This window comes from Mandrillus leucophaeus, unplaced genomic scaffold (genome assembly GCF_000951045.1).
Source record: "Mandrillus leucophaeus isolate KB7577 unplaced genomic scaffold, Mleu.le_1.0 Scaffold681, whole genome shotgun sequence".
Taxonomy (NCBI): Eukaryota; Metazoa; Chordata; class Mammalia; order Primates; family Cercopithecidae; genus Mandrillus; species Mandrillus leucophaeus.
Window position 1 is genome coordinate 663,664 of NW_012107375.1, and position 13,012 is coordinate 676,675.

Below are 13,012 nucleotides of genomic sequence, written 5' to 3' on the forward strand. Positions count from 1 at the left end.
AAAAAAAAAAAAAAAAAGAAGTTACAAAGTACTACGTACTCATTTATTTATTTATTTTTATTATTATTATTATTTTTGAGACGGAGTCTCGCTCTGTCACCCAGGCTGGAGTGCAATGGCAAGATCTCGGCTCACTGCAACCTCTGCCTCCCAGGTTCAAGTGATTCTCCTGCCTCAGCCTCTGAGTAGCTGGGATTACAGGCAGCCACCACCACACCCGGCTAATTTTTGTATTTTTAGTAGAGACAGGGTTTCACCATGTTGGTCAGACTGGTCTCCAACTCCTGACCTCAGGTGATCTGCCCGCCTCGGCCTCCCAAAGTGTTGGGATTATGGATGTGAGCCACTACCCCTGGCCCTTATTTATTTATTTTTTGAGATGGAGTTTCACTCTTGTCACCCAGGCTGGAGTGCAGTGGTGTAATCTTGGCTCACCACAACTTCTTCTTCTTTCTCCTGGGTTCAAGTGATTCTCCTGCCTCAGCCTCACAAGTAGCTGGGATTACAGGCGCACGCCATCATGTGCGGCTAATTTTTCAAAATACTACATACTCTATGATTCTATTTATATAAAGTTCTAGAAAAGGAAAATCTATAGTGATAGATCAGTGTTTGCTAGGCTTTCAGGTAGGGGAAGAAACTTGACTGCAAAAGGCCACGAGGGAACTTTCTGGAATGTTCAAAATATTTATTCTATGTCATGACTGTGGTTGTGGTTACATGACTGTATGCATTTGTCAAATCTTATTGAACAGTGCAATTAAAAATAATGAATTTTACTGTATGCTAATCATACCTCAATAAAGCTGGAAAAAAAAGTCATTCTGGAGGAGAGAAATCAGAGGAGAGAAATCATTGCCTGATGAGGGCCGTTCCAGGGTGGTGAGTGTGTGAGCACTGAGGACACCCGGAGCAGCTGCTGCAATAATCTGGGGGAGGAACGTGCAGGCGGAGAGAGCACGAGGAAGTCAGACTGGGGAACCCCAAGACAGTTACCCAAACAGCCCACTAACAGGAACTGCAGTCGCCCGCCGCTGGGAGGAAACGGGGAGGGCCCATTGCCTTTTTTAAAAAAAATCTCTGCAGCTTTGCCAGGGAGCCGCCTCCTGCCTGACTGTCACGTGATGACCTGGAGGCCATCTATGGGTACGGCCCTCAAGCCCTCAACGCTCACCCTTCTTCTACCCCCGGCCCCTCACCCCAGCACCTGCTGAAGACCCTGGCCCTCCCTTCCACTCCGCAGGGCTCCTAATCTATCCAGTTCCACGGGCTGCCTTCCCGCAGCCATCAACAGGCTCTGTCCAGCTTTCCCAGTTATTATTCACTCAGGTGAATGGACACAATTAGATGATCATCCGCAGACTGTCTTCCTGTCATCATTGGCCACACCGTCACACACACCACACACCACACACCCTCACGTGCACACCCTCACACACGCACACCCTCACACATGCACACCCTCCTACACACACCTTCACACATGCACACCCTCACACACATTCACACAACACACGCACACCCACACACGCACACCCTCACATACACGCACATCCACACACACGCAAACCCACGCACACCATCACACACACCGTCACACACACCCTCACGCACACCCTCACACACATGCACACCCTCACACACCCTCACACACACCGTCACACACACCCTCATGCACATGCACACCCTCACACACCCTCACGCACACCCTCACATGCACACCCTCACATGCACACTGCCACACACACCCTCACATGCACACCCTCACACACACACCCCCCATACCCGCAAACCTTCACACACATGCACACACCCACACACACCCTCATACCCACAAACCCTCACACACATGCACACCCTCACACACACCCCCACACACACCCTCATACCCGCAAACCCTCACACACACGCACACCCTCACACACACCCTCACACACACACCCTTGTACCCGCAAACCCTCACACACATGCACACCCTCACACACCCCCCCACACACACACACCCTCACACCCGCAAACCCTCACACACACGCACACCCTCACACACCCCCCCACACACACCCTCATACCCGCAAACCCTCACACACACGCACACCCTCACACACCCCCCCCACACACACCCTCATACCCGCAAACCCTCACACACACGCACACCCTCACACACCCCCACACACACACACCCTCATACCCGCAAACCCTCACACACATGCACACCCTCACACACACCCCCACACACACACCCACGTACCCACAAACCCTCATACACATGCACACCTTCACACACACCCTCACACACACACCCTCGTACCCGCACACCCTCACACACATGCACACCCTCACACACACACCCTCACATTCACACTTGTGCACTTGAGTTTTTATTAAATTTGTTTTTGTCCCCTTCAATCCCATCCTCCAACCCGTTGTTCCTCCCTGTCTCCTGGGCTCCACGTATTATGCTCCTTCGGGTCACAGTCCCTGTGAGGGCCGTTTCTGTTGACAGGCACTTGGCTCCTTCATCCTTCCCACTGCCCACAGGCTCTGCCATCTGCACATGCACCCCTCCCACACAATCAGGGGCCTCTTTCTCCACGTCCTTGGCTGCCTCCTCTTTGTCTTCCACCCCTTACAATTCCTTCAGGGCCCTTTAAATGCCTTTTCCACCTGCCTGCCCCCTCTAGCCCCGCTGCCCAGTGTTAGGTGGGTCACACCATTTCTCTCCTGGGTGACAGGCACAGCTTCCACCGGCCTCCCTGCCTCCACTCTTCTCTGCACAAGCCCATGTGCTCCTGGGGCAGAGCCCAGGTCCTTCCATCTCTGTAGCCACAGTGCTGGGCCAGCGGCACTTGCAGTTTGGTGAATGGAGGGTTCTGATCATGGGGACCCGGTGGATAGAGAGGGACAAACAGTGTCCCCTCAATCTGTCTCCTGTCCTTTTCTGCCCAGGTACTAGGCTGGAAGATCAGGAGCCACACCTTGGCACTCACAGAGCCCTTTCTGCAAGTCTTAGAGTGACCAGTGGGAGGTGTGCACAGGGGTGCTGCATTGGCAGCAGTGGGGGCCTGGCCCACCCCCAGATAGATGCCCTGCTCCTGTTAATGCCCAAGGGCAGGGGCTTGAGGCAGCCCAGTGCCATCCCTGCTGACTCACGTGGGCCTAGTGTGAATCAGCACAGTCTGCCCTTCTTCCCATGAGAGCTGCTGCCCAGCCCCATCTTTCTCAGTCCCTGAGGGGTGTCTGTCCAGGGTCTGCCCAGGGCCTCTCTCCTGGCACAGTTCCATGTAGTGCCTGCCCATGTGGCTCCCAGTTCCTCCCGGGGGTCCTGGCTGAGCAGAGTAGCGTTGGGTCCTGATCTAGCTTCTTGTGTCCCAGAGGAGACCGCCATGGGGGCCCTTCCTCCAGACTCTTCCCCAGTTTAACAACAGGAAGTGAGGAGTACAGGGGGCAGAGATTGCCACAGGCCTGGCCACGTTGCTAGGGGAGGTCCCAGCCCGCTGCTGAGATCTGGCACTGCACAGCCTCTTTCAGGCAGAGAAACTGATAAGGAGACGGTTGCCTGCTCACCCCAAAAGGCTGGCATGGATTCCTTGGCCTAGCCGGCTTTAGACAGAGGGAACAAAGGTTTTCCCAAGGCCCTGCCAGTCCCCGGCCCTCCCCATCTTACCACCATAGGTCCCCCTCAATCATCAAGTCCCATTGCGCAGAAGGGGAAGCTGAGGTGCCAAGAGCTGGCATGGCCTGTTCAAGGTCACACTACTGGGCAGGGGCCAAGCAGGGGCTGGAGCCTTGCTTTCCTATTCCCCAGCCAGGGTCCCCAAATTCTCTGCCAATTGAGGGCAACCATCTCCTAGTCCATTGATCTGGGTGGCATTAGGAAGGCCATTTCTGTGCTCCTAGGTTAGTGACAGAGTGAGGATGTGCGTGCACTGAGGCGATGCGGCTGAAGGGTCAGGCCCTGGGTGCCAGCACTCTGCAGCCTGCCCCCAAGGCGCTCTGCAAAAACATGGTAAAGATGCGTGTGTGTGCTGCGGGGTGTGATGTGCACCTGTGTGTGCTGCGGGTGTGTGCATGCATGTGGGTGTGTGGTGTTGGCTGTGCATGTGTATGTGGTGTGGTGTGGTGTGCAGGTGCGTGCATGTGTGTGGTGTGTATGGTTGTGTGGTTGGTGCATGTGTGGGTGTGTGGCGTATGGGACTGTGTGGTGTGTGCATGTGTGTGGTGTGTACGAGTGTGTGCATGGTGTGGTGTGTGTGTGGTGTGGCATATGGGTGTGTGGTGGGTGCATGTATGTGTGTGGTGTGACTGTGTACATGTATGTATGTGGTGTGGTGTGTGCACTGTCTCTGGAAAATGCCCACCCTGTGTTCCCACCACCCTAACAGGGCCGGGAGGCGCCAGGGTGCTGCCAGACTCTCTGGGCAGGAAGAGGAGGCCTTGGCCACGGGCTGGACTTGGGCCTGGTCTGTGAGGCTGTTTTGGTCTCTGGCTTCACAGGGCAACAGAGAAGACAGATAAACAGGAAGAAAGCAGCTGCCTTGGGCTGGGCTGGGCTGGGCTGGCCTCGGCTGAGCTAAGCCAGGCCTCGGTGCGGGGGGGAGTGGAAAGAGAACGACTGGGATGAGGGCTGGAGGGGGTGTGGGGGCAGGGGAAGGAGAGAGGTGTTGGGGGAGGGAGGAGAAGGGCCCAGGTACAGGGAAGGTGCATCCACACTCATGGCATGTTCAGGAACATGAGCGAGCGTCTCTGTGTCGTGTGTTTGTGGCTGTGTGGCTGTATCATGTATGTGAGGGCGTGTGTGGTGGGAGGGAGCCCTTGAGCACATGGAGATCCCCAGCACCTCTTCCTGGGACAGGTAGTTGCAGGTGCGGCAGGAGGAAGAGGGTGGGGGTGTCCCTGGATCTCACAGGGGTTCATGAAGCCTGACTTGGCCCCTGCCCCACTCCTCCCTTTCCTGTCCCTCACCTCCCGCCAACTGGGCCCTAATTGAGGAGGAGGAGGGGCCTGCGTGGGCCTGGGAGGGGCCCAGCGAAAGTGTTTTCACCCCTTCCTTGCCTGGACCCAGCAAGGAGCAGGAGGACCCCAACTTGGGAAGGGGGCGTGAAGCTCCCACGAAAAAGCAGCGCAGTCCTGGACCAGACCCACTGCTCTCTGGCCTCAGTTTCCCGACTTATAAAATGGGAATGCTGAACTAAGTGACCTCCCAGAGCACTGCCAGCCCAGACAATCCAACCAGGGGAGTGTGGTAGGGTGAGGGTGGGCGTGGAGGCTATAGCAGTGGGAGGAGGGAGTCCTGGGCCAGGACCAGGGAGGCCCTGGGGAAAGGAAAGGAAACGGGAGGCCAGGGGAGGCCTGGGGGAAAGGGGGAGGGGGAGGAAGTCCCCTCCTGGCCAGGTCACTCCCAGAGGCTGGGCTGGGCCAGGGCGGGGCGGCCGATGGAGAGCAGATCTGAGCACCCAGCCACCTTTACGCTACCACCCAGCTGCCCAGGAGCCCAGCCAGGTAAGGGGCTGCACAGGCCCGCCCCTGTGCCCAGTCCCCAGCCCTCGGATGGCCTCTCTCGGCCTTGGTTGGGGCAGCGGAGCTCTGCGTGTCTGCCCGGGGCGCCCGCTTCCAAACCTGGGACTCATGGGCTGCCTGGGGGATCCTGGGTTCTGTGCATCCATCTGTCTGCCCGTCCCTCTCAATTTTCCCTGCCCAGGACTGGCCATACTCCCACCGCACACGTGCACACAGGCTAACAGGCACCCACCGTGCTAGCATCTCTGTAAGGGCTCCAGTTCAGAGACCTGGGTCATTGGGCTGGCCCCTCGGGCAGAGGCTGAGTCTGCCCATCTCCTCCAGGCCCTCAGAACACCTGTCCTGGACCCACCATGCTCATGACGTTCACCACTTCCGGTAAGGCTTGCCCCCCCACGAGCCCAGTGGGCAGAATGGCCTTGACGATTTAGGGAAGCCCCTCTTTCTAAAGACCTCCTTCACCCTCACCTCTGGATGCACCTTTCCAGGCTGCCAACGAGCGGGGAGGGGGGCATAGCCCCTCTTCCCTGCCAGGGCTGGGGCTGGGGCTGGGGCTGCCCTTCCTTAAGGACTGCATGAGCCTGGGGTGTGTATCCCCCATAACATGGCTTTCCTGGAGTCCCCTCTGCTAGGAGCCAGGAAGAGGGTGTCCAGATGGGGGCACAGGAGGCAGGCCTGAGTCCCCATGCACAGCACCCTAACCGGGCCTTCTTCCTCACCCCTGCCCAGCTGTGCTTGGGCACCTCTCTCTGCCCAGCAACAGCAGCCAGGAGAGGCCGCCGGACACGCGGGACCCGCTGCTAGCCCAGGCGGAGCTGGCGCTGCTCTCCATAGTCTTTGTGGCCGTGGCCCTGAGCAATGGCCTGGTGCTGGCGGCCCTAGCTCGGCGGGGCCGGCGGGGCCACTGGGCACCCATACACGTCTTCATTGGCCACTTGTGCCTGGCTGACCTCGCCGTGGCTCTGTTCCAAGTGCTGCCCCAGCTGGCCTGGAAGGCCACCGACCGCTTCCGTGGGCCGGATGCCCTGTGTCGGGCTGTGAAGTATCTGCAGATGGTGGGCATGTATGCCTCCTCCTACATGATCCTGGCCATGACGCTGGACCGCCACCGCGCCATCTGCCGTCCCATGCTGGCGTATCGCCATGGAGGTGGGGCTCACTGGAACCGGCCAGTGCTGGTGGCTTGGGCCTTCTCGCTCCTTCTCAGCCTGCCCCAGCTCTTCATCTTTGCCCAGCGCAATGTGGAAGGTGGCAGCGGGGTCACCGACTGCTGGGCCAGCTTTGTGGAGCCCTGGGGCCGTCGCACCTACGTCACCTGGATCGCCCTGATGGTGTTTGTGGCACCTACCCTGGGTATCGCTGCCTGCCAGGTGCTCATCTTCCGGGAGATTCACACCAGTCTGGTGCCAGGGCCGTCAGAGAGGCCTGGGGGGCGCCGCAGGGGACGCCGGACAGGCAACCCCAGTGAGGGAGCCCGCGTGTCAGCAGCTGTGGCCAAGACTGTGAGGATGACGCTGGTGATTGTGGTCGTCTATGTGCTGTGCTGGGCACCCTTCTTCCTGGTGCAGCTGTGGGCCGCGTGGGACCCGGAGGCACCTCTGGAAGGTGGGTATAGCCATGGCTAGGGCTGTCGGGGGCCACTCGGGCTTGGCAGCGTGCCCCGGTGCACCACCAGCCATCCTGAGCTCAACGTGGATCCCACCACCTTCACAGGGGCGCCCTTCGTGCTGCTCATGTTGCTGGCCAGCCTCAACAGCTGCACCAACCCCTGGATCTATGCATCCTTCAGCAGCAGCGTCTCCTCAGAGCTGCGAAGCTTGCTCTGCTGTGCCCGGGGGCGCACCCCACCCAGCCTGGGTCCCCAAGATGAGTCCTGCACCACCGCCAGCTCCTCCCTGGCCAAGGACACTTCATCCTAAGGAGCTATTGGGTGTCTTGCCTCCAGAGGCTTTGAGAAGCTCAGTTGCCTTCCTGGGGCTGGTCCTGGGGGCCACTGGGAAGGGGACCCATGGAGAATTGGCCAGATCCTGTGGCCCCGAGGCTGGGAAACTGTGTGTCCCTGGACAAGCCGCAGCCCCTGCCTGGGTCTCCACATCCCCAGCTGTATGAGGAGAGCTTCAGGCCCCAAGACTGTGGGGGCCCCTCAGGTCAGCTCACCGTGCTGGGTGTGGGAGGAGCTGCAGCAGAGGGCTGAGGGGCCTGCGGGTGGCAGGAAAGAGGGAGCAGGTGCCCCCAGGTGAGACAGCGGTCCCAGGGGCCCGAAAAGGAAGGACCGGGCTGGGGCCAGGGGACCTTCCTGTCTCTGCCTTTCTAATCCCTCCTTTCCTCCATCTCTCCTCATTCTCTCCCTAATAAAAGTTGCAGCTCAGCTCATTTTCCACATGGCAAGGGGTCTCTTTGGATCAGGGTAACAGTGGGTGTGGAGGCAGCACACAGCCATACACAGACCCCCACACACATACCCACAGTAATGTGCACAGCTCTGGAACCCATGGTGCAGGTGGCCAAGTCTTCAAAGCTGCAGGACCCCCAGGGAAGCTGTTCTGGCCTCCAGCACCCACCCGCCCACCCCTGAGACAGAGAGCTGGCTCCCATCAGGGAATCAACACGAGGTCTTTATGAATCACCACCCAGCCCTGCCAGGCACCTGAGCAAGGGTACCTGCCACCCAGCAGCCACTGACCAGCCCTCCACAAAGTCGCAGAATAGGGCTTTCCCCAGCCTCCAAAAGGGGTCTGGGCCAGGGCTGAGAGGCAGGCAGGGTGTGGAGTGGGCATCCCTGCATGTGCGGCCCCATCCCACCTCTGCACAGGGTGAAGTGCAGGCACCCTGAACTTGCTGGACAGGGTTGGAGAGAAGCAAGAGGGCTGGGGAGAGTGGCCGGTCCAGGGGGTAGCCGCCTGGGGCACACAGCTCCAGCAGCAGCACCTCAGTGTGGCTTGGGGGTTGTGTCCAGGCCCTGGGGGTGGGATGCTGAGGGTGAGGCTGGGGCCCCAGGGCCCCGGGAGAAGCCTTTGTTCTTGCCCAGGCGGCTGCCGGCCGGTGCCTTTGGGCTTCGGGGCCCAGGGCTGGGAGAGGTGGCAGATGCTGGCCCGAGGCCCTGGCGGACAGAGGTCTTTCCCAAGAGCTCCTTAAACACAGAGTCCATGTTCTGTGCCACGGCCTAGTGGAGGGGAAAGAAAGGGAGGGTGACCAGTGAGCTCCCCCGACTGACCCTGCCCAAGACCCACCTGAGTTCCTCCCACTCCCAAAGCAAGTCCTCAGACAACATCCCCAGTCCCTCAGCCTCCAGGTCGCTCTCCCCCACTTTGCATCTGGCATCCCGCCTGCCCCTTTTGGTGTCTCTGTCACAGTCTCCTCTGAGGACAGCAATTCCTTGGTTTAGCCCCAAAGTGGGGACCCCTCTCTTCTCGCCCCCACTCTTTCCTTGGCAGAGATCACAGTCCCCCTGCCCGTGGCCTCAGGGACCGCCAGCATGCGGGGAACTCCCAGGTCAGTGTCCTCCCATGGCATCTCCCGGCTGCTCTGTCCCTGGCTCCCGCTCCTGCTCCTGCGTGTCTACCCGACCCTCCCTGGGCTCCCTAAGCCGGGGGGCTTGGCCACACCTGGGACACCCACATGTTCTCGGGTCTCTCCTCCTTGGGCTTAGCAACTTTCCCTGGGCTTCCACGTTCAGCCCAACAGTGTTCACAGGTCCCATGGCACAGAGCATGGAGCAGGGCTCCCCAGGTCGTGCGCTTGCCAGAGCCACATCTTGAGCCTGCGCTCTGCTCCTGCGAGAGCCACTGCTGCCCCAACTCCAATCCCCAACCAGCCACCCCCTCCTGCCTCCCTGCCATCTGTCCCTTTCATCCTCCCTGGCATGCCAGGCGCCTGCCATGGCACCGCCTGTTACCTAGCCCAGCTACAGATGCCAGCCTTGAAATCTGCCCTGGAGTCCCTTGCCTCTACCAGGTAAACAGCCTTAACTCAGCCCTGCCACTCCCTGCTCTGAAGCCGAACATGAATTCCAACGTGCAAGCCCCAGGCTCTAGCCAGGCCAGGTGTCTTCTGTCCCTCTCATCCCTGCCTCTGTGGCCATCCCTCTCCATCCCCACTCGCCCTTACATCTTTGCCTTTCTACCCTCCATGGGGTCTGCCTTGGGCCTGTGTGTCTGGCGGCAGGTTCCCCTGAGCTAAGGCCAGGGAGGGCAAGGACTGGAACCTCAAGGAGGGAGGAGTTTGGCTCCCAAGGGAAGGCAAAGATCCCCCCAGGACAGATGTCCCTCACCTGCCACATACCCACTCTCACCTTATCCACCTCCACGTGTTGCTCCGGGGAGGCTGAGACCAAGCAGCGTCGTCTATGTCCAGAGAGTCCCACGGCCTCGGGTGAGATGCATGGCTCTGGCCTGCAGGACAGACGGGGAGCCTGGTGGGGGCTCTGGGAAGTCCCTGAGCTAACTGGGCAGTGGCTCCTCCCACCCTGGGGTGTGGCCAAGGAAAGGAGGCTGGCCCAGTGGTCCCCAAGCTCCTCCAGAGCCTCTTTCCCTGTCACAAGCTGGGTCACTCTGTCACGTCCTCATCTGCCAACTCCTCCCACTCCCACGGGGCCAAAGCCTGACCCTAGTCCCCTCTGGCCTAGAACAGCACATGTGTGGGCCCCCCAAGCCCTGTCTTCTTGCTCACCGGTGAACCAGCTCTGATGCCAGGAGGCCCTCAGGACTGCTCCCAGACTCCCCTGCAGTCTGCGGCCCTGCGCCCACCACCTGCTTCTCTGCCCTGTGGTGGGAAGCACCAGCCTGTTTTGAGTGCTCCTTCCCTGCACAGGGTCCAGGGCCAGCAGCCTCCGTGCCAGTCAGAAGTAGTCAGACAGGCTCCATTCTCTGGCCTAGCCCAGACCTTCAGAATCTAACTTGGGGTCAGGGGAGGGCTGGATGAAGGGGAGGTGCGGAGACTCCAGGAACCCTGGGGCCCGAGAGCGCAGCTCACTTACCCCTCAGGCAGTGTGATATACTTGTGGGGGATGAGGCCCCGCACACCATTGTGCTCCCCCCGCCACCAGTCGCTCGAGGCCCTCTCGTGCAGCCGCAGTACGTCCCCCCGCCGGAAGCTCAGCTCCTGGGCCGTTCGGCCCGTGTAGGCAAAGCAGGCCACAGCCTCCACAACCCCCTCCAGGTCTGGGGAGGAGAGGGGGTCCAAGCTGTGGGTGGGGGGGCGGGTGTGGACACTAGGGCAGGGACAGGGTGGGGCTCTCTGCCCATCGCCCTCACCATCCTCCTGGGCAAGCATCTCAGCTTCCAGCTCCGGCTCGTTGTCCGCCCCCAGGCTCTCCAGCTGGGCATCCCTGAGATTCAGGGCAGAGCAAGGTGGATGAGGGGGGCTCTTCTCCAGTGGACCCCCCATCCCCTCTGCAGCACCAAGGGTGTACCCCAGGCAGCTGGCGGAAGGCGGTGCCATGCACTTCTCGTAGACGGGGCCAGGCAGTGAGGTCAGGGGCGGGAAGACCCGATCTGGCTGCAGTATGAGCGTCTGCACCAGCTGGTTCACCCGGCCCTGCAGCGCCACCGGGTCCTGCCCAGCGGGCACCGGTAGCAGCGTGGGCCCAAAGCACACGGCCAGGTTGTAGGGGTCCATCATGTTCTCATCGCTGTACTGGGCCAGGCTGGGGGGACACACACATCACAAGCAGAGAGCCCACACCCCGAGTCCCCTTATCCCCTCGACCCTGGCCCCCACCCCAGCACTCGCCCCACAGCACTCACTGGTTGAGGAAGTTGAAGAGGTAGCGCAGAACCACCAGCACTGGCGCGGGCAGCCGCCGTAGCAGGCGGCTCACGTGCTCCACCCTCTCTGCCGTGGCCTCCAGCTCTGTGGCCAAAACCGCCCACAGAGAGCCGAGTGAGTGGGGCTGCCCTAGCAAGTGCCCTACCCCCACTGGCCTCAGGGCCCGGCCTCACCCGAAGAAGCCAGCAGCTCGCTGAACAGGTCTGGGGGGAAGAGTGGGGGCTCCAGGCTCCGGAAGTAGAGCTTCAGCACCCCGGCCACCGAGTCCAGATCGTGGGCAGTGCAGCCCTCCACCAGTGGGTCCTCCCCTGCAGACAGGCGAGTGGTGCAGTGGGGGGAGGAAGCTGGTAACGTCTGCCCGAGCCCCCAGCCCTGCCCGCCCTGCCCGTCCCCACCTCTCTCGAAGGCATCACGGATCTCTGAGACCCGGAGCTGGGCACCCGACACCCGGAAGATGCCTTCATGCTGCAGGCCTGTGGGAGGATAACGAGCTAGTGGGCACTGAGCATCTTCCCCAGCCCCTCCAGGATGGCCTCCCATGCCAGGTGCTGGGAGCTGGGTGCTGGGTGCCAGGACAGCGGGAGGGGCTGGGTCCTGCTTACCGTTGAGGTTAATGAAGCGAATGCAGCTCTCCACTACCAGGGGCACAGGCTGGCCTGAGCACTGGGGACAGAGGGTGTTTACTTCACCATGGACACAGCATGCCCTGTGTTGTCATTCAACTGCTTTTTTTTCTTTTTGTGAGACAAGGTCTCACTCTGTCACCCAGGCTGAAGTGCAGTGGCATGATCTCAGCTCACTGCAGCCTCGACTTCCTGGGCTCAAGTGATCCTCCTGCCTCAATCTCCCCAAACGGTGGGATTACAGGCATGAGCCACCGCACCAGGCTGAGTGCTTTTATTTTCTCTCAAGAACACATCATCGTTGTCGGCACAGAGGCCTAGCACACTGTTTGTTAGATCCCCTCTTAGGTGTCTGATATCTTTGATGAGGTGTTAGGCAGTGCCTTACATTTTATTTGCAAACTATTGCTGGAATATAAAAATGCAATTGAATTCTGTACACCGACCTTGAATCAAGTAACATTTAGAAACTCAAGCTGGGTGTGGTGGCTCACGCCTGTAATCCTAGCCCTTTGGGAGACTGAGGCAGGAGGATCACCTGAGGTCAGAAGTTCGAGACCAACCTGACCAACATGGTGAAACCTCACCTCTTCTAAAAATATAAAAATTAACCAGGTGTGGTGGTGCACACCTGTAGTCCCAGCTACTTGGGAGGCTGAGGCATGAGAATCGCTTGAACCCCAACAGGTAGGAGGTGAAGGCTGCAGTGAGCTGAGATCGTGACCACTGCACTTCAGCCTGGTCAACAGCACAAGACCCTGTCTCAACAAATAAAAAAAAATAAAATAAAAAAGAAAGAAACTCAAAGTGTTCATTTAAAGAATCTGTTGATTTTCGAATGTTCTACACACATAACCACATCACTGAAAATGATGGTATCACTTCTGATCTTCTGGTATTCTCCATGCCTGGCCCCCTCTGATGCTTTCTTTACTTTTCTCTTTTCTTTTTTCTTTCTTTCCTTTTATTTCTCTGTATTTCTTTCTTTCTTTGTTTCTGTCTTTCCTTTTTTTTTTTTTCCTTCCTCCCTCCCTTCCTTCCGTTCTTTTCTTTTCTTTTTTTTGAAACAGGGTTTTGTTCTGTTGCCCATACTGGAGTGCAGTGGT

General features: G+C 59.2%; 3 protein-coding genes across 4 annotated transcripts in view; 2 read left to right on the plus strand and 1 right to left on the minus strand.

Moving 5' to 3' along the window:
- LOC105555382 (putative lung carcinoma-associated protein 10) overlaps positions 1–3,015 on the plus strand; it is a 24,706-nt gene extending 21,691 nt beyond the window's left edge. The window contains 1 exon segment of the mRNA XM_012002296.1: positions 2,947–3,015. Within this exon segment, the coding sequence (XP_011857686.1) occupies positions 2,947–3,015 (69 nt within the window).
- Positions 3,016–5,466: 2,451 nt separating this feature from the next.
- Positions 5,467–7,899, plus strand: AVPR2 (arginine vasopressin receptor 2). Its single transcript, XM_012002270.1, has 4 exons — positions 5,467–5,499; positions 5,699–5,895; positions 6,247–7,122; positions 7,231–7,899. Exons 2-4 carry the CDS (start codon positions 5,871–5,873, stop codon positions 7,434–7,436), a joined length of 1,107 nt encoding a protein of 368 aa, XP_011857660.1. The 5' UTR covers positions 5,467–5,499; positions 5,699–5,870; the 3' UTR covers positions 7,437–7,899.
- Positions 7,900–8,114: 215 nt separating this feature from the next.
- ARHGAP4 (Rho GTPase activating protein 4) overlaps positions 8,115–13,012 on the minus strand; it is a 19,777-nt gene continuing 14,879 nt past the window's right edge. For both annotated transcript variants that reach the window (XM_012002272.1, XM_012002273.1), the window contains exons 13-22: positions 11,886–11,946; positions 11,679–11,756; positions 11,457–11,591; positions 11,262–11,367; positions 10,928–11,161; positions 10,770–10,843; positions 10,493–10,676; positions 10,186–10,278; positions 9,809–9,908; positions 8,115–8,680 (exon numbers count right to left, since the gene is read on the minus strand). In XM_012002272.1, the coding sequence (XP_011857662.1) occupies positions 8,447–8,680; positions 9,809–9,908; positions 10,186–10,278; positions 10,493–10,676; positions 10,770–10,843; positions 10,928–11,161; positions 11,262–11,367; positions 11,457–11,591; positions 11,679–11,756; positions 11,886–11,946 (1,299 nt within the window). In that variant the 3' untranslated portion in view covers positions 8,115–8,446. The remainder of the gene's footprint in view (positions 8,681–9,808; positions 9,909–10,185; positions 10,279–10,492; positions 10,677–10,769; positions 10,844–10,927; positions 11,162–11,261; positions 11,368–11,456; positions 11,592–11,678; positions 11,757–11,885; positions 11,947–13,012) is intronic.

Coding starts and splice junctions, on each gene's coding strand:
- AVPR2 (XM_012002270.1), top strand. CDS start 5,871: ATGCTCATGACGTTCACCACTTCCG. Junction 5,896..6,246: donor CATGACGTTCACCACTTCCG/GTAAGGCTTGCC, acceptor ACCCCTGCCCAG/CTGTGCTTGGGCACCTCTCT. Junction 7,123..7,230: donor CCCGGAGGCACCTCTGGAAG/GTGGGTATAGCC, acceptor CCACCTTCACAG/GGGCGCCCTTCGTGCTGCTC.